General features: G+C 45.8%; 1 protein-coding gene across 3 annotated transcripts in view; it reads right to left on the bottom strand.

The window, feature by feature from the left end:
* LOC128341667 (granulocyte colony-stimulating factor receptor-like) overlaps positions 1-23,973 on the bottom strand; it is a 43,773-nt gene that overhangs the window by 5,977 nt on the left and 13,823 nt on the right. Inside the window, exons 4-11 of one of the 3 annotated variants that reach the window (XM_053288079.1) lie at positions 22,536-22,717; positions 14,809-14,963; positions 12,336-12,516; positions 9,402-9,484; positions 8,069-8,237; positions 7,431-7,616; positions 2,882-2,983; positions 1,657-1,803 (exon numbers count right to left, since the gene is read on the bottom strand). In XM_053288079.1, the coding sequence (XP_053144054.1) occupies positions 1,657-1,803; positions 2,882-2,983; positions 7,431-7,616; positions 8,069-8,237; positions 9,402-9,484; positions 12,336-12,516; positions 14,809-14,963; positions 22,536-22,717 (1,205 nt within the window). Of the gene's footprint in view, positions 1-1,656; positions 1,804-2,881; positions 2,984-7,430; positions 7,617-8,017; positions 8,238-9,401; positions 9,485-12,335; positions 12,517-14,808; positions 14,964-22,535; positions 22,718-23,973 lie in introns of all 3 variants that reach the window. The other 2 variants (XM_053288078.1, XM_053288081.1) reach the window with 2 other exon arrangements.

The raw sequence follows: 23,973 nt of genomic DNA, 5'->3' as shown, positions 1-23,973 counted from the left end.
AGAAAGAAAATGTGCGTCCTCTCTTTGTTTATTGTGTTTCACTGTCCACTTTAGTCTGGCTTTTAGAAACAGAAAATTTGTTTATATGGTTTACATTTCTTTGGGAAAAGGAAGGGAGACTCTATATACAATCTGTGTGTCGAGCCTGGGAGGGTTCTGTGGGGAGAGCTGGCTTAGCTCACTCTCCCCGCAGACAAGCAGCCACTCGTTGCTGGGTAGCCGGATCGGCCACGGGGCATCCTGGTGAGACCCCCCTGAGACTGGGAAGCTCGTTTTAGCCTCCTGGCCGGGGCCTCCTCATGAGTCGCACCGTGGTGACTCACGATCGGGAAAACGGGGTTAGTGCAGCACTCACTCCGCTAACTCTGTTTAAAGGGAGGGATTATTTGGCGGGCTAGCCACCAGAGAACCACTGGGTTCGCCGTGGTTTTCATGACGGGAGAAAACCGGGTCGGGTTCCTTTAGCCCGGTTTTCTTCCATCGTGAGAATAGCCTCAATGTGTTTGTTAACAGCTGGATCCCAGCCAGACAGCATTTTGCAAACGCAACATGATTTCTTCATGGAAAAGCTCCTCTGCCCCGAGGAAGTTACAATATTTCAACAGCATGGGGAAAAGAAAAGGAGAGGCAAGGGGAACCAGAGGCGAACATTGTTTGGTACTAGCTTAACCTCCTCCCCTTTATCTGCATATGGAATCCCCACTACCCAATCACCACGGCGCTTCTGCTCCCACAGGCTCCACCTCCCTATCTGCATGCAGAATCCCCACTGTCCAATCACCACAGTGCTTCTGCTCTGTTATCTCCGATCGGTAAAGCACTGTGTGGGCAGAGCTTGCTACATACGTCCTTAGAGTATTATATATATATAGATTGGTTTTTTAACTTTTGTATAGAGATGCATTACTTTTAAATGTAATATTTGTACTTTTAATTGTGTATTGTTGCGCTTGTACATTGTTTTACTTATATTGTAGACTGCTTTGGTAATTATTTTAATCACAGTATATAAATTCAACAATAAATAAATCTGTCAAATATGGAAACTGCAAACTTTATGTATTTGTCTCCCCTTTTCCTTTCTTCTTCCATGGTTGAAACTTTGTAAACTCCTCAGGGCAGAGGCCTCCCGTTTCTCTGAATAATATATTGCAGACCTGCAGATATTGTAATGCCAGCTCCATCAATCTCAACCCATCACCAGTATTTACCTAAATTAGCTAAATGTGTGTATGCTGCGCAATACAATTAAAATATAGATATACATGCTCCCCCCAGCCATCTAAATTCTGTATCAGAGCAAAGCTGGATTCCACAACTTGCAGAAATGGAGCAGATGTGAAGGATTCCTCTTAGTTTGCGTAATTTATTCTGCCATTGTTGCTATCAGGCATAATTTATTCTAATTTGGCTAGTCATAGCTAGGATCTGGAAGGTCTAGCCCCAAACACAGGCCATCTTATTCAGCTGTCTGAGATTCCAAGCAGATGCTGACCAAATTCTTTCAAATGTGGTCAAATGGACTAGCAACTTGAGTTTCATTTTTTAAAATTAAAGCTGAGATTCTACAATAGCTGGATTTGGCACCTGCTCCCACATTCTACACTTTTTCTACACTCCTCTAGGAGCTGTGGAGTCCTTGTCCTGTCTCCTTACATGGGTTATCCTTCCCCTCTTCCTCATAGCAGAGGGTGTAGTTCCGGATCACGCCACCCTGTTCCTCCAGGGGAATTTTCTCCCATTGCACCTCAACCTGGGATTTCCATACTCGGACCGGATATAATGCTGGAGCACGAAACGGAGCTGAAAAACAACAAGCCATTATACAAAGACTTAAGCATTTATATAGCACTTCTGGAGTGTGCAAAGGGATTCATGTGCATGATCCTGCTGTAAGCTGACCTGTCAGGTAAGCAATTATTATCCCTTTATTATAGATGGGGAAAACAGAACAGTACGTCAGGCAGAAGTGTGGCAGAAAACCTCATCTGCAGACAGATTCTTTGTACTCCCAGGGACCCTGGAGAAAGTGGATAGAGAGAAATTCTTCTCCCTCTCACATAACACTAGAACCAGGGGTCATGCCATGAGATTTAGGACCAACAAACGGAAGTACTTTTTCACACAACGCGTGATCCACTTGTGGAGCTCTCTGCCACAATATGTGGTGACAGCCAACAACCTGGATGGCTTTAAGAGGGGTTTGGATCACTTCATGGAGGAGAGGTCTGTCAACGGCTACTAGTCGGAGGGCTAAAGGCCACCTCCAGCCTCCAAGGCAGGATGCCTCTGAGTACCAGTTGCAGTTGAGTAACAGCAGGAGAGAAGGCATGCCCTCGACTCCTGCCTGTAGGCTCCCAGTGGCATCTGGTGGGCCACTGTGTGAAACAGGATGCTGGGTGATGGGCCTGAGCTTAAGTTCTTATAACCCTCCATTATTTAATTAATTTATTATTTACAATATTTAGACCCAGGCCCACCGATACAATACTGCTCAGGGGGCTCACAAAATTAGTGCAACAGATAACAATATGAAAATTAATTAAAAAAACAAAACAAAAAACAAAACCCCCCATTAAAACCAGAACTTGAAAAAAAGTTTTTAAAAGTTAAAAACCCACCAGATATAAAACTGCAGAGAAAAACATTAAAAGGTCTCTTTAAAAAGACAGGCCTTTAGATGATTTTTAGAAGTCATAAGAGAAGAAGCACGGAGAATTTCTAGCTTGTGGCACATTTCTTGTGAATTACGCTCACGGGAGGATAGTGCAATCGATCGGTCTCCCTTTCAGGGTTACTGAACTAAAGTGATTTATAAGCGAAAAGAAAGAGAGAGATGTCTCTCTCTTCCCCCACCCCAGGTTCTTCCTGCCCCACCTACCGATCTGTTTTGAGTAGGCACTGGCTGACCCCAAAGCCCACACATTGCCATCAATGAGGGCAAAGATCTTCAGGCTGTAGAGGTATCCTGGCTCAATTGCCTCTGCAGGGGAAGGAAAAGTATTTGTAATGGTGGCATTGATGAAGCATCAGTTTGCGTCTCCATCAGCATAATGGATTTGCCTTCTTCCTCAGCTGTTCAGGCTTAGTAACGTTTATCCAAGGTTTAGCAAAGCTTATCTTAATCTGGAAAAGTGCTGGGAGCAACTCAGGCTTAGCAAAGCTTACCTTAAGTTGGAAACATGCTGGGAGTCACTCCAGTTTAGCAGAGCTTATCTTCTTCTCTCCAGACCTTTTTATTGAGTAGATTAAAAGAAATTTAAAAACTACAAACAAGGAACAGACGTTTTGATGTACAGACATCAACTTCAGTGTTCCACGTCTCACTGTTTAAAATCGACACTCCTATATCCCAGATAAAGTGTGCCATTGACTACCGGAGACCACAGAGTCCTGTGATTGTCTGGTAGAACGCAGGAAGGGTTGACCATTGCCATCTCCGGTGCAGTGTGAGAAGATGCCTTTCAGCATCTTCCTATATCGCTGCTGCCCAATAGATGTGTTTGCCATAGTCTGGGAAACATACCAGCAGCGATTCAAACAGGCAACCATTGGCTTGCTAGTCAAGTCATTTCCCCGCTGTGCCATTAGGTGGCTTATATCCCAGATACTCTTCCTAAATCTAATCAGGCACCTGATTAGTACGTGAAAAAGGGGGGGGAGGTGGAAGTTGAGGACTCACAGCTTTGCCTGCTTAACACTAACTCTGGCAGAAAAGTTTTTAAAAGGGGAGGGTGTGAACTAAATTACTAATTACCCTTTAATCGCCCATATACTTTACGATTTCTTTCAATTCTTCCTTACCATTGATCCCTGGCTATAACTTGTCTAAATACAATGCTTCCCTTATCTTTCTTTTGAGCGTACACTGTTCAGACTCTAAGATGCTTTTTTAGGGGAAGGATAACCAACAGACTAAATGGTACAGAAAACCAGCTAAAATGAATTTAATTAAAAACTAGCTGGGCTGGGCGCAGAGCATCTGCACCTCTAGTCTGCCTCAGCCGTTTTCTCTCCCACCCACCGCTGGTGTTTATTTTTGGCTGGCCACTTGGCCAGCCGGCCACCCGCCCTCCCACCAGCCGCCTCGGCCAGCCACCTCCTCCTGCCCACTGTCCAGCCCAGCACCTCCCGCCGCCAGTGAACGCCTTTTCTCACTGGCTGGCTGGCTTCCTCTGGCAAGCTGCCGCTGTTCCAGCCAGCAAGCCTCCTCCTCCAGCCCGCCGCCATGCTTCCTCCCAGTGGGCAGCTCACCAGTCACCCGCCCGGCCGCCATTATTGTTTCATTCCCCGTCACTATCCGGGCAGATGCTCATGAACTCTCGCAAGAGCTGCCACGCATGGGATTAGCAACGGGTATGTTTAGGAGAATTAAATATATAGATAGATAGCAATTCTAACAAGCCTATCTGTTTGGCCTGGCCTTCCAGGGTTTTAAATGATTGAAAAACTGTTTTACATTGTTTTAAATTGCTGCCCTGATTTCCAGGGTTTTTTTAGCTGTTTAATTGGCCCTATCCATCCCCAGCACAGTACCTCCAGTGACTGTTGCTGGTGTCTGTCTTGTGTTTCTTTTTAGATTGTGAGCCCTTTGGGGACAGGGATCCATCTTATTTATTATTTATTTGTTATTTCTCTGTGTAAACCGCCCTGAGCCATTTTTGGAAGGGTGGTATAGAAATTGAATTAAATAAATAAATAAATAAATAAATAATTGGTTTTATTGTGTTTTAATAGTTTGATTTTAACTGTTAACCTGTTTTAATAGTTTTTATCGTGCAGTAAACCGCCCTGAGCCATTTTGGAAGGGCAGCAAATAAATAAATAATAAATTCAGCACACCCTTTAACAATCAAAGTCCAATCAGAGAAAAATATAGTTCAAAGGGCAGCTGAAGTTTCACCTCAGGAATATAAGGGGCAGCCTATAGAAACAGCTAGGAATCTAGCAGAAACAAAAGGGTATAAATTGCCCTTAAGAAAAACAGGAGGATCCAAATATGTGACAAGTTTACCCGTGCTTAAGTTCTCCTTTATCTCTAACAATTTTATTAGGCCATGCCAGAAAAATTTAAGAACACATGGGATCAAGGTTAATGTAGTATACACAACCACCAAGACTTTGAAACAGCAGTTAGTAAGAGCTAGACTCTACGATAAAAAGTGAGAAATTAAAGCCTGCCCAGTCTGTGAAAATGGGGAAGGGATCTGTAAGCAAAAAGGAGTTATTTACAAAATGACCCGTACAGAATGGGATGAAAATTATGTAGGAGAAACAGGAAGATATCTGGTTACTCGATTCAAAGAACACCTACCAGATGCCAAACATATAAACAGGGAAAGGCCATAATCAGTTCATATGAAAAATAAACACCATGGAAAAACAATGCCCCTTAAAGTAAGCATCTTAGAGTCTGAACAGTGTACGCTCGAAAGGAGGATGAGGGAAGGATTGTATTTAGACAAGTTATAGCCGGGGGTCAATGGTAAGGAAGAATTGAAAGAAATCTTAAAGTATACAGGCTTAAAGTGTAAGCGGTAATTTAGTTCACACCACCCACTCCTTTTTTTCTGCTAGAGTTAATATTAAGCTGGCAAAGCTGTGAGTCATCAATTTCCCCCTCCCCTCCCCCTCCCTTTTTCATGTACTAATCAGGTGCCTGATTAGATTTAGGGGGAGTATCTGCGATATAAGAGTGTGGATTTTAAACAGTGAGGCATGGAACACTGAAGTTGACACCTGTATGTTGAAACGTCTGTTCCTTATTTGTTGTTTTTAATTTTCTTTTAATCTGCGCAATAAAAAGGTCTGGCTAGAAGAATCTGGTGTAGATCCATTATGTGTATTGCATAAGAACATAAGAGCAGCCCTGGATCGGGCCCAAGGCCCATCTAGTCCAGCATCCTGTTTCACACAGTGGCCCACCAGATGCCGCTGGAAGCCTACAGCAGAATTTGAGGGCTTGTCAGTATAGCAACTAATTCAAAGCATATCTTACTTTGAAGAAGGTGCTGGTGGGACCTTGCCAAGATTCTGCTTTGAGGTAATTTAAAAAGAGATCTATGGGGACTCCGGGAGAGGGTTTCAGGCGTAAAGGGCAGCAGGGAAGAAAGGGCTGAGTCCAGGGCGTAACTACCATTAGGCAAGGGGAGGCAGTTGTCTTGGGGCCCCACTGGCTCAAGGGACCCCCCAGAGGCACATCACATGACTCCCCACCTGCCCATGTTGCACCCCCTATGAATTATGTTGAGTCTCTTGGAGCTCGGCAGGAGCAGAGAGTAAAAAAACTAGATTCAATGTGAACTAGATATTCACCATATTCATAATGGGGATGTGAGTGCACTATATATTGTGAAGTGTGTTTGTGTGTGTGTATCAGCGAGGGGCCCATTTTAAAATCTTGTCTCTGGGCCCGCTCCAACCTTGCTACGCCCCTGGCTGAGTCATTTAAAGGAGCTGGAGATCTATGGGGCTATAGGAAACCGTTGGCACAGGGAGCATCAAAGGGGAATAGGTAGGGATATTTAAGGGAACAGGAAATCTATGCAGCTCTGGGAGGGGGTTCTGGGCATAAGGGGCAGTGAGGGAGAAAATGGTCATTTAAAGGAGCTGAAGATCTATGATGCTATAGGATAGCATTCCAGGCATAAAAGGCCGTGAGGGTGAATAGGCAGAGAGTCACTTCAGAGAGCAGGAGTCTTGCCTGTGGGAAGCCCGGTGGGCCACTGTGTGAAAAACAGGATGCTTGACTAGATGGGCTTTGGGCATGATCCAGCAGGGCTGTTCTTATGCTAAGGAACATTAAACACACACACACACACACACACACTTATATATTTATTTCATTCCCCCCTGCCCCATCCAAAAGGCTCTGGGCAGTGTGTGTGTGTGTGTACACACACACACACACACACACAAATTTCTATACCACTTTTCATTAAAATAACCCCAAAGTGGTTTACAATTAAAACAATGCACAATTAAAATTTTAAAAGTACAGATATTAAATATACATATAAAAATAAAATATTATATTTTATAAATACAAAAATAATCTCTCTGTTTACAGTTTAAAAACCTATATATGAATATGATGGATATTTATTTGCCGCTTTTCAACAAAAGTTCCCAAAGTTCCTCTATTACATAGATACTTTTAAAAAAAAGGGTCCCTGTCCCCAAAGGGCTCACAATCTATAACATCCCACAAAAAACATAAAACAGACATCAGCAACAGCCACTGGAGGGATGTTGTGCTGGGGATGGATAAAACAGTGTCCATAAAACAGGAACACACAAAACACAAAGCGGCAGCAGTAAAAACGGTACTATTTTGGTTGAATGGGAGGAGCAAGAGTCACGAGCAGGGAAATAGTGGGAAATAAGGGCAAAAGAAGGGCCTCTTAGAGTGCTCACCTGCTGCCCCTCACCTGTAATTATCACATGATCGATGTTCCCTCGCTGAAAATCCCAGCAAATGTCATTGTCCAGTTTCCTGGGTAGCCGTCGCCACTCGAACACGTAACTCATCCTCGGAAAACTGAGACGGGACCACTGCAAGAGGAGGCTATGGTCACCTGCTGAAGATACGAGGACTGGCAGTGGGGAAGGTGGTGCTGGAAGCAAAACAGAGCAGCAATAATATGACTTGTCGTCATATATTCAAAAATGCCAAGGGGGAAGGGTTAGTTACGGAATGTTGACAAGTAGAAACTTAAGTGCAGCAGCTGTGAGGGAACTGGAAGGCCAGTTTGGCTTAGTGGGGCAGGGGAAGAACACCTCTCAGGAAGCTTGGGGAGAGGAGGGGTGTCTGAGTGGGCATGAGACAGAGGCAGCTATTCTGAGAAGGTAGAGACAACGTAGTCCCCAGGAGGCCTAGGAGAAAGAGGGTCCAAAAGGCCACCTGTCAGGGATGCAGCAGCAGATTTCTGCATCCAGTAGGGGGTTGGTCTAGAGGACCTCCGAGGTCCCTTCCAACATCCTATGATTGTGGAATGGAGGAGTCAAGGAGCCTTACCTTTCTGGCTACTGGATGGCAGGACCACAAGCTTGGTTGGAGGAGACGTACCCACTGAGTTGGTGGCGGTGAGGAAGAAGTTCACTTCCTCTTCGGCTGGCAGGAAGAGCCTGCACTGCAAGTCTTGAGTGAGACATTGTGGGACGGCTGACTGCCCTTTGCTCTGGGAGTAGAGGCTATATGCTAGGATCTCACCATTCGCTTCCTTTGGCTTCAATGGCTGGAACAATAAGGAAAGGGCAGAGATTGGGCTAAAAAAAGTTACCCCTCCTGCATTTGGGGGAGGGCGGAAGAGTCCAGAAACCCAATTAAGGTATCTCTCAAATATGTATTGTCCACATTTCCACAGCTCTGAGAATATGTCTAATGGGCTAAAAACTATCACTTCCCATTGGCCAGGCTGCTGTGATGTCACAGAATGTTCAGAAGCAGTCCAATTGATGATGGACTGTTACGGGTTAGTAATCTTCAAATTTTATTTGTTAGTGTCCACATTGCATACAAGGACCTGTGCAGGCACAGTATCCCAGCTTTTAGCTCCTTTCTGTTCTTGTGTATCGTTTGCCTCCCTCTATTTATTTATTCATTCATTCATTCCTCATATTTCTATACTGACTGATATAGACATCTCTAGACGGTGTACAAAGTAAACACATAACAAATGTAAAAATGATATAAAACAGTTAAAATTCATTAAACAGATAAATTTCAGTTAAAACCCTGGGAAAACAGCTATGTCTTGAGGGTCTTCATAAAAGCAAGCAGAGAAGTAGATGTTCTTATTTCAACAGGGAGTGTGTCCCGGAGCCCCGGGGCAGCCACAGAGAAGTCCCGGTCTTGAGTCGTCACCAAACAAGCTGGTGGCAACTGTAACCAAACCTCTCCAGATGATCTTAATAGGCGACTAGGTTCATGACAGGGAAGGAGCTCTCTTGGACCTGAGCCACTGGGAACATAGGAACATAGGAAACTGCCATATACTGAGTCAGACCATTGGTCTATCTAGCTCAGTATTGTCTTCACAGACTGGCAGCGGCTTCTCCAAGGTTGCAGGCAGGGATCTCTCTCAGCCCTATCTCGGAGAAGCCAGGGAGGGAACTTGAAACCTTCTGCTCTTCCCAGAGCGGCTTCATCCCCTGAGGGGAATATCTTGCAGTGTTCACACATCAAGTCTCCCATCCATATGCAACCAGGGCAGACCCTGCTTAGCTATGGGGACAAGTCGTGCTTGCTACTACAAGACCAGCTCTCCTCTCCAAGACCAGCTCTCCTCTCCATGGGGACCTTGGACCTCCATTGAGGGCTTTACAGGTACTAATGTTCATGATGTGCACATGCACATTGCCACAGAAGCCCGACATGGTGTTGGTGTTTTTCTTCCTACCTTCCACATCAGGACTACCTCCCTGTCTCCGTTTGCACCGGGAAGTCCCAGCTTCCTCCAGAGCGCTGGACCGCTGGATGGAACTGCAGGGGTCGTTTTGGAAGACACAAGAGGCAGGAAGAGACACAAACAGACCCGCCAAGTGGTTATTAAATCCAAGGTATCTTTTCTTCCTATTCCTGCTTAGCACAAAAGATGCTTTCAAAAAAGACAACCACCTGCCTCATCTGAATCACCAGGCCTGGTGGCCTAAGCAGAGCAAATGCTCTGGGAATGCATCATTGTTTTCATTTCTTATTTCCAAATTTTGTATGGAGCCTGGCACATGCACCCTTTGCCAGGGCTTTACATTCTGTCCAAGCTCCACGGGTAGATGCTGGTCACAGGCAGGCAGCACCATTGTGAGATAGCGAGGCAGCAGCTGGGAATTGCAGTGGGAGCAGGAGGCTGCAACGGAGGCCCTTAGAAAGGAGCTCAAAGGCTCCTATCTAGTGCTAAAGGTAAAGTTTGGTGTTACACAGCTTTGTGCTGGCTGTCCTTTGTGCTGGCTGTGCTCCTGTTTCCTCCTCACGAGGAGACTCCCTCCACCTCCTGAGGAAACCCTTCCTGTGCAAGCCTGTAGGCGGCCAGCTGGTAGAGTTGCCATGTCCCCCGGAATTTAGGGTAGCCCCCAGATTTTGGCTCTTCCACCTGGCTGCTAAATTCCACCCGGATTTACACGGATTTCAAATGTGCTGCCCGGATTTTACTCTGGATCCGATCACGTGAGAGGGCAGAGACGGAGGGGAAAGTATACAAACCTGTCAGATAAATAAAATGCAAATTAGCTGCCGCACAATTTGCATGATATGCAAATTAGGCCACCCGGATTTGGGAAGCTTGGATATGGCAACCCTACCGGCTGGGCACCGCTGCTGGATCTGGAGCTGGCTCAGTGGCAGCACTGTTCATGGGGGTCTGGTGGGGAGGAGGGTGGTCCTGCAGCAGAAACTGGGCCAGGGATCTCTGGCACATGGTCCTCCTCTGTGTTCTCCGATCTAGGTGCTCCCTGAGGGGCAGGATCGGGGCAGGGAGGGAGAGACCTCTGATTCTGGATTGAGGACTCCATTAATCAGGGATGCCTCCTCTGAGGAATCTCCGACACTTTATATAGGAGCACAAGAAGCTGCTGCCTACTGTGTCAGACCCTTGGTCCATCTAGCTCAGCACTGTCTGCTCTGACTGGCAGTGGCTCTCCAGGGTTTCAGGCAGGAGACTTTCCCAGCCCTACCTGGAGATGCTGCTAAGGACTGAACCTGGGACCCTCTGCATGCAGAACAGCAGATCCACCACTGAGCTTTGGCCCCATGCCTTCCTTTCCCCTTTAACGACACTTGTGTGCAAGGATGAAACACTACACCAAAGCAATCTGGATGTGATCATGTATTGTGTTGTATCAAGATAGTTTCCATGTGGTGGTTCCTCACTATGCAGAAGTGCAAGTCGGCATCCATCACACACCACACAAAAGAATCTCTCTGCAAATCATATACACCATTGCATCACAATCGCTTCTGGGCAGCGTTGCATCACTGCGCATGGGTAACACAGAGGGAGGGCAAGTCACAAATTAAACCCAAATCCATGGTGAACAGCTCACGTTCCAACTGCAGAATTTAATTTTACAAAATCGAGTTAAACTAGAATGACGGAGGAGAGAGTGACGCACCCACTGCCTGAAATCCCAAAACGATAGAACAAAAAGGATGAGAGGAAATGTAACATCTCCTATGGCAACAAGCCCTTTTCTCATCTAAATCATGGCTCAGCTCGGGACAGCTCAAAATGTCTGTGCACCCAAGGTTAGGAACATAGGAAGCTGCCATATACTGAGTCAGACCCTTAAGAACATAAGAACAGCCCTGCTGGATCAGGCCCAAAGCCCATCTAGTCCAGCATCCTGTTTCACACAGTGGCCCACCAGATGCCGCTGGAAGCCACAAGCAGGAGTTGAGGGCATGCCCTCTCTCTTGCTGTTACTCCCCTGCAACTGGTACTCAGAGGCATCCTGCTTTTGAGGCTGGAAATGGACTATAGCCCTCCGACTAGTAGCCGTTGATAGACCTGTCCTCCATGAAGTGACCCAAACCCCTCTTCAAGCCATCCAGGTTGTTGGCCGCCACCACATCTTGTGGCAGAGAATTCCACAAGTGGATTATGCGTTGTATGAAAAAGTACTTCTGTTTATTGGTCCTAGATTTCCCGGCAATCAGTTTCATGGGATGACCCCTGGTTCTAGTGTTATGGGAAAGGGAGAAGAATTTCTCTCTATCCACTTTCTCCACACCATGCATGATTTTATAGACCTCTATCATGTCTCCTCGCAGTCTTTTTTCTAAACTAAAAAGCCCCAGGTGTTGTAGTCTTGCCTCATAAGGAAGGTGCTCTAGGCCCCGGATCATCTTGGTTGCCCTCTTCTGCACCTTTTCCACCCTTGGTCCATCTAGCTCAGTATTGTCTTCACAGACTGGCAGCGGCTTCTCCAAGGTTGCAGGCAGGAATCTCTCTCAGCCCCATCTTGGAGATGCTGCCAGGAAGGGAACTTGGAACCAGGGAGGGAACCTGTCTACCCAGGCTGGCAGCGGCCTCTCCAAGGTTGGAGGCAGGAATCTCTCTCTCAGCCCTATCTCGAAGATGCCAGGGAGGGAACTTGCAACCTATCCTCTTCCCAGAGCGGCTTCATCCCGATCAGGGGAAGATCTTCCAGTGCTCACACATGTAGCCGCCCATTCATATGCAACCAGGGCAGACCTTGCTTAGCTAAGGGGACACGTCATGCTTGCTACCACCAGCTAGGTGCTTGTCGTTGCTTCACTGGCACCCCAAATACCTGCCCCCCGAGGTGGCCGCCTCCCCTCACCTCATGGAAAGGCTGCCCTGGCTCAGCTTCCGTACCTGCAGGCTGGGTCCTCACGAAGCCCTCAGGACTCCAGTCGCTCCAGAAGGGTTCCCTGCCGCTTTGGAAGGAAGAGTTGTGGAGGTATTTTGCACGCAGGCAGACGGAGTAGTTGGTGAAGGGGGCGACCCCACAGATGTTGGCAAAGGTGGCCTCATTCTCATCAGCAGTGAAATTCACCTTGATTGGAGGAAAGACACAGGTGTGGTTGGCTCCTGTCCAAATGAGTCTGGGTGGGTGTTTTTAAACAGAGCAACAACCCAAATTCCATCAGACGTGAAACTGAGTTCCAGCTCAGGCTAAACACGTGGCAGTTCAGGAGGAGGGTGCAGGTTCACTCCCAGACATCTAAACATGAGTCTGGAACCTAAAAACCTTGAATTGGATTGTGCCCATGTAACCCCCACCATTACTACCAGTACTGTTGGTAGGTTTCGTGAACTGGCAACTAAAGGGTGTATGATCCCCCCTCCCCTTTCTTAATGGAGCATGCGCAGAAGGTTCTTAGAGACTTCTAGAGTTTTCAAGCCCAGCAGAAAGTTCCTGAGCAAAGAAGGAAAGAGAGATTTGGAGAACATCTATTCTATTATGAACTCGCTTATATATTGCAGTTCTTCTTTAGGCAAGATTTGAGATAGAAATTTTTTTCTATTAATTAGTAATTGGGTATTTTAAGTTTACCTCTGTGCATGTTTGCCAAATTCGGGTCTACAAAGAAAACAAATGTTTATAACAGGGGCGTAGCAAGGTTGGAATGGGCCCAGAGATAAGAATTTAAATGCACTCCCTGTTCACTGAAGCTCAGCTCATAAAGTAAAGAAATCTTAAATGAGGCTGCATAGTGTTAACAAAAAGCCTAGTAAATTTTTATATGTACCACAATAGAAGATCATCCTAAATTATTTTTTTAAAGGTTTTGTAAATTGTGGACGATGCAAGTCATTGAATGGTACTAGAGAAAGACGTGCTGTTCTGGTAGCTCCAGGTCTTAACACTTACGTCAGTTTCGGAGGATGAATACAACTGAAGGAAGCCCGGGCGGGTGTGTGTGGCTGGGGGAGTCAGTCATGTGACTTACCTCTGGGGGTCCCCCAAGGCAGTGGGCCCCCAGACAACTGTCTCCCCTTGCCCTATTATAGTTATGCCCCTGGTTTATAAACCCTTGGGTTTGGCATAAGAAATGGGGTTTGTTTGGGGTTTTTTTTGGTTCTCTTTCTTGCAACCACTGGGCAATACACAGTCTCAAAATATACAGATATATAAACAGAGAGAGAGACTTGAACCCCAAACCCCCATTTCCTGAGTAAGAGGGGTTACACCTATATTCAATATCATAATGCAATGAATTTTTTCTCTCTCTATCATCCATTTTGCTATGAAAACTGCTTTATGAGCTTTTTAAAAAAAATATACCAGCTGAAAACTGGTATATAAATATTTTTGATGGCCAACAGACTAAATTACTCCTGAGTAGTCCTGTTGGAAATAAGCAGCCCTTTTAAAGTAATCCCTGAATAGTATTCTTGAGTAACGTAGTCCAGATGCCAGCCAATATAAACAACATCAATTCAGAATTAGATTGCAAGGTAGGGATCATTTTTTCTTTCTACAGTGCCTAGTGCAAAGTGAGGGACTTTGTGAATTAACATTCTGATGAGCAGAGTGGAAAGGGACCTTGGAGGTCCTCTAGTCCACCCCTCCTGGCTTAGCGCAGGATTCTACTGCTGCAGCCCTGAGCAATGACTGCCCAGCAGGGTTGAAAGGGAACTTAGAAGTCTTCTAGTCCACGCCTGGGTTCAGTGTAGGAAACTGCTGCAGCATCTCTGCTATCCAGCTTGAAAACCTCCAGCAAAGGGGAGCCCACCACTGCATGAGGCAGGCTGTTCCACTGTCCAACAGCCCTTATAGTCAGAGGTCTAGTCTGATGTCTAGTTCCTCCTACTGCCTAGCCTTGTCATTTTAACTTACTGGCACTCTAGTCTTGGCCTCGGAAGCAAAAGAGAAAAAGTCCAGTCCTTCCACGATGTAATAGGCCTTCAGATCTCTGAAGACGATGATGAATATTTATATACCGCTTTCCAACAAAAGTTCCCAAAGTGGTTTACAAAGATATAAATAAATAAAATAGCTCCCTGTCCCCAAAGGTCTGACAATCTAAAAAAGAAACGTAAGAGAGACACCAGCAACAGCCACCAGAAGGATGCTGTGCTGGGGATGGATAGGGCCAGTTGCTCTCCTCCTGCTAAATAAAGAAAACTGCCGCTTTAAAAAGGTGCCTCTTTGCTCAGTTAGCAGGGGAAGACAGCTCTCATATCTCCCCATAGTCTTCTCCACCAGCTCCTTCACCTGCTCCCCATAATTTCCAGACCCTTTCTCATTTACATACTAAGGAAATAATTAAAAAGCCACAATCCCTGCTACTTTTTGACTCACTTCTCCCAGGATCCACCTGGCCCAGAAACTGCCACCCACCTGCGTCCAGGACATCTCTGCCAAGTCATGGTATCGGATCTCGTATCGGGCCTCGGAGGCGGATACCAGTTCCTTGCCGGGCAGGTGCCACTCAAGCTGGAAGCAGTGGCTGTTGTTTGCAGTGATGGTTGTCAGCTGCGGTGGACTCAGTTTCACTGGGACGTGGAATGGGAAGAAAAATAGAGCAAGCATATTTCAATGGTGGGTGTAGTCTTTAGAAATCCAGTCCAGGTTTTTGTTGCCATTGTAACTAGTTGGTGTACGAGGGTAGACTGGGCCAGGTTTTGCAAGGGACCCAGAGAGGAAAACTAGCCTGGCTTTGTATGAGCCCGAAAAGAACTATTTCTTCAAACTATTTTAGTACTTTCTTCAGGCACCGGTGGGGGGGGGAAGCCCTTGATATCTCACAGTGAGCAGGGGAAGTTCTAGATCTTGCAGGCAGCTTATACCACCCTAAGCCTTCTACCTGTTTCTGGCAATTAATTTCTGGAAGGAGAAGCATTAAGGCTCAAGGAATTGAAACACAGACACAGGCACCCAGAGACCGGGTTCAGATATAACATGGCACCTCAGGTTCAGTCCACCTGCTTCAGATCTGGGAGGAGAGCCGGTCTTGTGGTAGCAAGCATGACTTGTTCCTTTAGCTAAGCAGGGTCTGCCCTGGTTGCATATGAATGGGAGACTTGATGTGTGAGCACTGGAAGAGATTCCCCTTAAAGGAGCCACTCTAGGTTCCAAGTTCCCTCCCTGGCAGCATCTCCAAGACAGGGCTGAGAGAGATTCCTGCCTGCAACCTTGGGAAAGCTGCTGCCGGTCTGGGTAGACAATCCTGAACTAGATGGACCAAGGGTCTGACTCAGTATATGGCAGTTTCCTCTGTTCCTATCTCAGGAACAATATGCCGAGATTAGGTGCGTCCTACGAACTTCGAAGCTAAGTCATAGATGTTGGGTTCCGTGCCACAAACAGAGGAGAACGTATCGAGGCTGGTGGGTTTGCACGACACACCAAGTCTCCACGTATTGTGCCCGAGACTAGAAGCAGAAGCTTGCTTGGTGATGGGGATGGGAAGAGTGCGTACTTCCCCAACGGCAGCAACCCCAGGTGCCGCCATTGTGTGTGGACCCACAAACACACACACACACTCACTCACTGGCTGTGGTTACTCTGTTCTCTGTGAAATGTATTTTTAATGTAATGTACCTTTCATCTTTCCCCCCCATCATGGAATTTAAGATGGCACACACCAGATTCCGATGTCTGTCTGTCTGTGTTGTATTTATATACTGCCCTCTATACAATCACAGGGCAGTTTACAATTCAGTCACACACAGCCACCAAAACCTAAAAAGCATATAAACAGATTAAAATTATCATACTTAAAAACTTTAAAACAGCATCAACTAAAAGCCTGATAAAAAAGGTGTGTTTTCAAAAGTCATTTAAAAACAACCAGAGATGGAGAGATTCTGATTTGATTTGGGAGGGTGTTCCAGAGCCTCAGGGCAACCCTAGAAAAGGCCGGTTTTTGGCTCGCCACCAACTGCAACCGGACCACAACCAGATTAATATTATTACTGACAATATGGATGTTATTGAGGACAACAACAACAATAATATTGATAATAATATTGATAATAATAAATCGAAAAATGTAACCAACAAATGCAAGATCTAATAATAACACCAGAATTAATAAGTGAAAGAGCAAAGAAAATTAAAAATTGGACTGCACCAGGCGACGATGAACTGCATGGATTTTGGCTTAAACACCTAACAAGCCTTCATAAACTATCAAAGCAGTTCAATCACATTATGAAAGGCGGTGATATTGAACAATAGCTAACAACTGGGGAAAATCATCTCATAACGAAAGACCCAGCAAAAGGTGCAGTTCCAAGTGATTATAGACCGATAACCTGCCTGCCAACCATGTTCAAATTATTAACTGGAATAATAGCAGACGAAGTGATGCAACACTTATGAACTAACAAACAGCTTCCAGTTGAACAGAAAGGAAATTGCCTGAACACCAGAGGCACAAAAGACCAGCTGCTGATTGACAAAATGATTTTAGAAAACTGCAAGAGAAGAAAAATAAATCCAAGTGTTGCATGGATTGACTACAAGAAAGCCTTCGATTCATTGCCTCACACATGGATACTAAAATGTTTAGAAACAACTGGTGTCAGCAAAAACATTCAGATATTTATTAAAAAAAAGCAATGAGCATGTGGAGTACACAGTTAACAATCAATGGCGAGACACTTGGACAGGTTAGCATTAGAAGAGGCATTTTCCAAGGGGACTCATTATCCCCTCTGTTGCTTGTAATCGCCATGACCCCACTTTCACAAATACTAAACAAAACAGGCCTCGGATACCAACATCTAAAATATCAAGTAAAATCAACCATCTGCTGTACATGGATGATCTGAAGTTGTATGGAAAGTCCCAGTCAGAAATTGAATCACTGCTAAACACCGTCCGTATATTCAGTAGCGATATAGCAATGGAGTTTGGACTAGACAAGTGTGCTGCATTAATAATGAACAGAGGGAAAATAAGAAAAACAGAAGGAATAGAACTGCCCAAAGGAAGCAAGATCAAGAACCTGGAAGAGAAAGAACATTACAAATACTTGGCATTCTCCAGGCTGATAACATTGCACACACTGAAATTAAAAGAAAAATGGGAAGTGAATACATCAGGAGAGTTAGAAAAATCCTCAAGTCCAAACTCAATGGCGGGAACACCATACAAGCCATAAACACCTGGGCTATACCTGTTATCAGATACACTGCAGGAATAATAGACTGGACCCAGGCAGAGCTAGAGACGCTGGATCGTAAGACCAGGAAAATTATGACCATCAATCATGCTCTGCACCCCCGCAGTGATGTCAATAGGCTATACCTCCCTCACAGCTCAGGTGGAAGAGGAATGCTGCAAGTCCATCAAACAGTAGAGGAGGAGAAAAGAGGCCTTGAAGAATATATCAAGGACAGTGAAGAAGATGTACTTAAAATGGTCAAGAACGAGAAACTATTCAACACCAATGAAACAAAGCAGGCCTACAAGAAAGAACAAGTCAAGAACCAAGCAGAAAAAATGGAGAAATAAGCCCCTGCATGGTCAATATTTGCACAATATAAGTGGAAAATCAGACATCACCAAGACCTGGCAATGGCTTAAGAATGGCAACTTGAAGAAAGAAACAGAGGGTTTAATACTGGCTGCACAAGAACAGGCACTAAGAACAAATGCAATAAGAGCCAAAGTAGAAAAATCAACCACAAACAGCAAGTGCCACCTTTGTAAAGAAGCAGATGAAACAATGGACCACCTAATCAGCTGTTGTAAAAAGATCGCACAGACTGACTACAAACAAAGGCATGACAAAGTAGCAGGGATGATACACTGGAACATCTGCAAAAAATACAAGCTACCTGTAGCCAAAAATTGGTGGGACCATCAAATTGAAAAAGTTGTAGAAAACGAAGATGCAAAAATATTGTGGGACTTCCGATTACAAACAGACAAACATCTGCCACACAATACACCAGATATAACTGTAGTCGAGAAGAAAGAAAAACAAGTTAAAATAATCAACATAGCAGTACCAGGTGATAGCAGAATAGAAGAAAAAGAAATAGAAAAAATTCACCAAATACAAAGATCTACAAATTGAAATTGAAAGGCTGTGGCAGAAGAAGACCAAAATAATCCCAGTGGTAATTGGCGCCCTAGGTGCAATTCCAAGAGACCTTGAAGAGCACCTCAGCACCATCGGGGCCACAGAAATCACCATCAGCCAATTACAAAAAGCAACTTTACTGGGAACAGCCTATATTCTGCGATGATATCTATAACAGCAACAACATTGATAATAAAATTCAGCCATCCCAGGTCCTTGGGAAGGACTCGATGTCTGGATAAAACAAACCAGTCAATAACACCTGTCTGTGTAAATAAATAAATAAATAGATAGATAAATAGATAAATAAATAAATAATATTGATAAAGTAAATAAATAAATAACTATAATAATTATTATAAGTGTTGGTTATGCAAGGAAGCGGATGAGACGGTTGAGCATCTTGTATGTTGTAAGAAAATCGCGCAGACTGATTATAAGGAAAGACACAACAAAGTTGCTGCAATGATCCACTGGAACTTTTGCAAGAATTACCAATTGCCAGCAAGCAAGAATTGGTGGAATCATCCAATTGAGAAGGCCACAGAAAATGAGGAGGCAAAAATCCTTTGGGGTTTTCGAATACAAACTGATAGGCATTTAGTGCACAATACGCCTGATCTGACAGTCATCGAGAAGAATCGGGTTCTGATCATTGATACTGCAATCCCAAGGGATAGACGAGTCGACCAAAAAAAAAAACAAAAATCGGAGAATGTAATTAAATACAAGGACCTTCAGATTGAAATTGAGTGGCTCTGGAAAAAGAAAACAACAGTGGTGCCAATAGTGGTTGATGCCCTTGGGTGCAGCTACCAAGAGAACTTGAACACCATCTCAACACCTTGGGCATTGATAGAATTACAACACTTCAACTACAGAAGGCCAAACTACTCAGGACAGCACGAATACTACGACAATATCTTTAATTCTTCTTTAGGTATCCTAGACCCTTGGAAAGGGCTCGATAATTAAAGTACCAAATCCAGTCAATATCATCTAGCAGACTATGTGTAAATAGCATCATAATAATACTGTGGTGCTTTCCTGCACAGAGCAGGGGGGTCAGACTAGAAGAGCTCTATAGTCCTTTCCAACTTTAAAAATCCATGGCCTATGTCCATTACGTTAGTGCAAGACTGCTGCACTCAGAACGGCGCTTGCATTCTGAACTAGCACTGTGCAGCAGGTGCAGCAATTTGTGACACACCTCATATGTGCCCTAACTGAGCTGACGAACTTGGTCTTGGGCTTGGTGTTGGAGTCCCCCAGGCTTGTGGTGCTGGGGGACTTCAGTGCTCATTTTGGGACCAATTTGTCCAGGGCGGCTCAGAAGTTCATAGCAGCCATGACGACTATGGGCCTACCCCAAGCGGTTTCGAACCGACCCACATTGCTGGTCACACACTTGATTTGGTTTTTCACTCTGATCAGGGTGGTGTTTCTCTGGAGGGGACTCCTGTGATTTCCCCATTGTCATGGACAGACCACCGTCTGGTTAAGTTTGGACAGACAGTCATTTCCCACCTTCGCAGGGGTGAGGGACCTATTAGGACGGTCTGCCCGAGAAGGTTATTGGATCCGATAGGCTTTCAAGAAGCCCTGGAGGGATTTATTGTTGGTTCTGCCGGCGATCCTGTTGATGCCCTGATGGAAAACTGGAACAGCAAACTCACCGGGGCAGTAGACATGATTGCTCCTAAGCATCCTCTCCAACCTGCTTCAAAATTGGCCCCTTGGTATACGGAATAACTATGGGGGCTGAAGCAGTGAGGCAGATGACTGGAGTGCAAGTGGAGAAAGACTCAACTCGAATCCAACAGATTACAACATAGAGCTCATTTGAAGATCTATACTCAGGCAACACGTGTGGCAAATAAGCGATTTTTTTCTGCCTGTATTGCATCTGCAAGTTCATGTCCGGCGGAGTTGTTCAGAGTTGTGAGAGGGCTAATACGTGCCCCTCCTCCCTGGAATCAGAATCTGGATCCATCGATTACCCACTGTGACGTGTTTAATGAATTCTTTGTGGGGGGAAAGTCGTATTTGGGTCAAATTAGATTCCATCTCCACAATTACTTCAGTCCTCTTTTGTGGTTAAGTTGGACAAGTTCCAGTTTGTGACTCCTGAGGATGTAGACAAGCTGATTGGAATGATATGACCTACCACCTGTTTTCTTGACCCTTGCCCAACATGGCTTATGCTATCTGGCAGGGGGGTTGTTGTAGAAAGCCTGGTAGAGATTATAAATGCGTATCTGAAGGAAGGTAGGATGCCTCGTCTTAAGGAGGCAGTTATTAGACATCTTCTGAAGAAGCCTACCCTGGATCCCTCAGAGCTGAGCAACTACAGGCCTGTCTCCAACCCTCCGTGGCTGGGAAAGGTAATTGTGAGGGTGGTGGCCTCCCAGCTCCAGACAGTCTTGGAGGAAACTTATTATCTAGACCCATTTCAAACTGGCTTTCGGGAGGGCTATAGGGTGGAGACTGCCTTGGTCAGCCTGATGGATGATCTCCTATTGGGAACTGGCAGAGGAAGTGTGACTCTGTTGGTCCTTTTGGACCTCTCGGTGGCTTTCGATACTATCAACCATAGTATCCTTATGGAGTGTCTGAGGGGGTTGGGAGTGGGAGGCACTGCTCTGAGGTGGTTCCGCTCCTACCTCTCGGACAGGTTCCAGATGGTGTCCCTTGGAGACTGTTGTTCTTCAAAATCTGAACTTTTGTATGGTGTCCCTCAGGGCTCTGTATTGCCTCCAATGTTGTTTAACATCTACATGAAACCGCTGGGAGAAATCATCAGGAGATTTGGTGCAGGGTGCTATCAGTATGCTGATGACACCCAAATCTATTTCTCCATGTCAGCATCATCGGGAGGGGGCTTAACCTCCCTAAATGCCTACCTGGAGGCAGTAATGGGCTGGATGAGGGATAACAAATGGAGACTGAATCCAAATAAGATGGAGGTACTCATTGTGCGAAGTCGAAACTCAGGAGATGAGTTTGATCTGCCTGTTCTGGATGGGGTCACACTTCCCCAGAAGGAATAGGTACGCAGTCTGGGGGTGCTTCTGGATCCGAGCCTCTCCCTGGTGTCCCAGGTTGAGGCAGTGGCCGGAAGTGCCTTCTATCAGCATCGGCTAATATGCCAGCTGTATCCATTTCTTGAGATAAACAACCTCAGAACAGTGGTACATATGCTGGTAACCTCCAGACTGGATTACTGCAATGCGCTCTATGTGGGGCTGCCCTTGTGTGTAGTTCAGAAACTACAGCTGGTTCAGAATGTGGCAGCCAGGTTGGTCTCTGGGTCATCTCCGAGAGACCATATTACTCCCGTATTGAAAGATCTACATTGGCTGATAGGTTTCTGGGCAAAATACAAGGTGCTGTTTATAACCTATAAAGCCCTAAATGGCTTGGGCCCTGGGTATTTAAGAGAACGCCTTCTTCATTATAACCCCCACCGCCCACTGAGATCATCAGGAGAGGTCCTGAGTATTCAGTCCTAGAGATCCCAGGGCTTGGTGAAACTGACAAAATATCTCTGGGATTGCCTCCCTCGGCCGGTTGTATTCCATCCTGTGAGGTCTTCTCAGTTGGCCCTCCTTGGTGTCCTGGGCCCTGGTGTAGTGTGTGGTGCCTGGACCCATAGGAGGGCCTTCTCTGTGGCCACCCCTCTTCTTTGGAACACCCTTCTCTCCCCGCCGCCACCCCCAGATTCATTCAGCCCCCTCCTTAGTGGCTTTTAAGGCCCTTCTCAAGACCTACCTTTTTTGTCAAGCTTTTGCCCTTTAATTTTTGTTAATTATTATTATTTTTAATTATTGCTATTGTTATTGTTCACTGCCTAGAGTCTGTGAAAGAGGCGGTATACAAGAAATTTAACAAACAGACAGACAGGCAATAAAATTCAGCTACTGTACAAAGAATAAAAAGGAAAAGGAGACTATTTGGAAGACAATGGAAAATAAATTTTGGTGAACCCCCCCAGTTTCCCCAAGCTTTTTGCAACGGTTAGCCCTCTTACCGATGCTCATTCCATGAACGCACTCCTCCGAAGAGCTAGCCTGGCCAAACTGCCACCCTGCCGTGAGCTTGATTTTGAAGAAGGCAAAGAGATTCTCCACCGGGATGCCGCACGAACGCTGTCCCTGGAGGGCGACGCATCTCCAGGGCTGCCCAAAATCCCTCCGACAGTGCCCTGCTTGTCTGAAACGGGAAGGATCTCTGCTCAGGACGGACATGTCCCAGGGTCCGGGGCAAGAGATCACGAGGAGAGGCGTTTGAGATGAGGGCCATGCTAGGGAGGGGCCCTGTGCCGGTTTCTGCAAAAATAGCTTCGGAAAGGATAGCCTTATTCATGGGAATTGGCTCTAATAATTGAGACCGACTAGAGGCAGGATAAGGCACAGCGGGGAAATGACTTGACTAGCAAGCCAGAGGTTGCCGGTTCGAATCCCTGCTGGTATGTTCCCCAGACAATGGGAAATACCTTTATCGGGCAGCAGTGATATAGGAAGATGCTGAAAGGCATCATCTCATACTGCACGGGAGATGGCAATGGGAAACCCCTCCTGTATGCTACCAAAGACAACCACAGGGTTCTGTGGTAGCCAAGAGACGACCCCGATTCGAGGGTACAACTTTACTCTAGAGACACAGGGTAGCCACCTAATGGCGCAGCAGGGAAGTAACTTGCCTAGGGAGCAAGAGGTTGCCAGTTCAAATCCCCGCTGGTATGTTTCCCAGAAAATGGGAAACACCTATATTGGGCAGCAGCGATATAGGAAGGTGCTGAAAGGCATAATCTCATACCACACGGGATATGGCAATGGTCAACCCCTCCTGCATTCTACCAAAGACAACCACAGGGCTCTGTGGTTGCCAGGAGTCGACACTGACTCGACAGCACACTTTAGCTTCTAGAGGCAGTATAACTCTGAACACACAGCAAGGGAGGGCCGTTTCCTTGCTGCTCAGCTTGTGGGCTTCTGACCAGCCCATGTGGGAAGCAGGATGCTGAGTTAGATAGACCTTTGGATTGGATCCATCAGGGCTCTTCTTATAGAGGGTTATCAGCGGCTATTAGCCATGGAACCTCCACTCACAGGGGCAGTGTACCCTCATTTACTAAATGCTAGGGACAGGGGAAGGGCCTTTCCCTTCCTGCCCTGCCTGTGGGCTTCCCAGAGGCATCTGGCTAGCCACTATGGAAGCAGAATGCTGATTCAATGGACCTTGGTTCCGAGTCAGCCGAGAGGTTAAGAACCTCTCTTCTTATTTACAGAATGGAACCTCCATCTTCAGAGGCAGTATAACTCTGAATGCTAGTTTTTGGGAGGGGGTTAAAGCAAGAGAGGGATGTTTTCTTCCTGTTTTGAAGCCAGTGTGAGAAGCAGGATTTTGGATTTGGTGAAGCTTGGATCTGATCCTGTAAAGGTCCTAACATTGGCACCTGAGCACCT

The sequence above is a fragment of the Hemicordylus capensis genome, chromosome 2 (assembly GCF_027244095.1).
Source record: "Hemicordylus capensis ecotype Gifberg chromosome 2, rHemCap1.1.pri, whole genome shotgun sequence".
Lineage (NCBI taxonomy): Eukaryota > Metazoa > Chordata > Lepidosauria > Squamata > Cordylidae > Hemicordylus > Hemicordylus capensis.
This window is presented reverse-complemented; position numbering and strand designations above follow the sequence as displayed.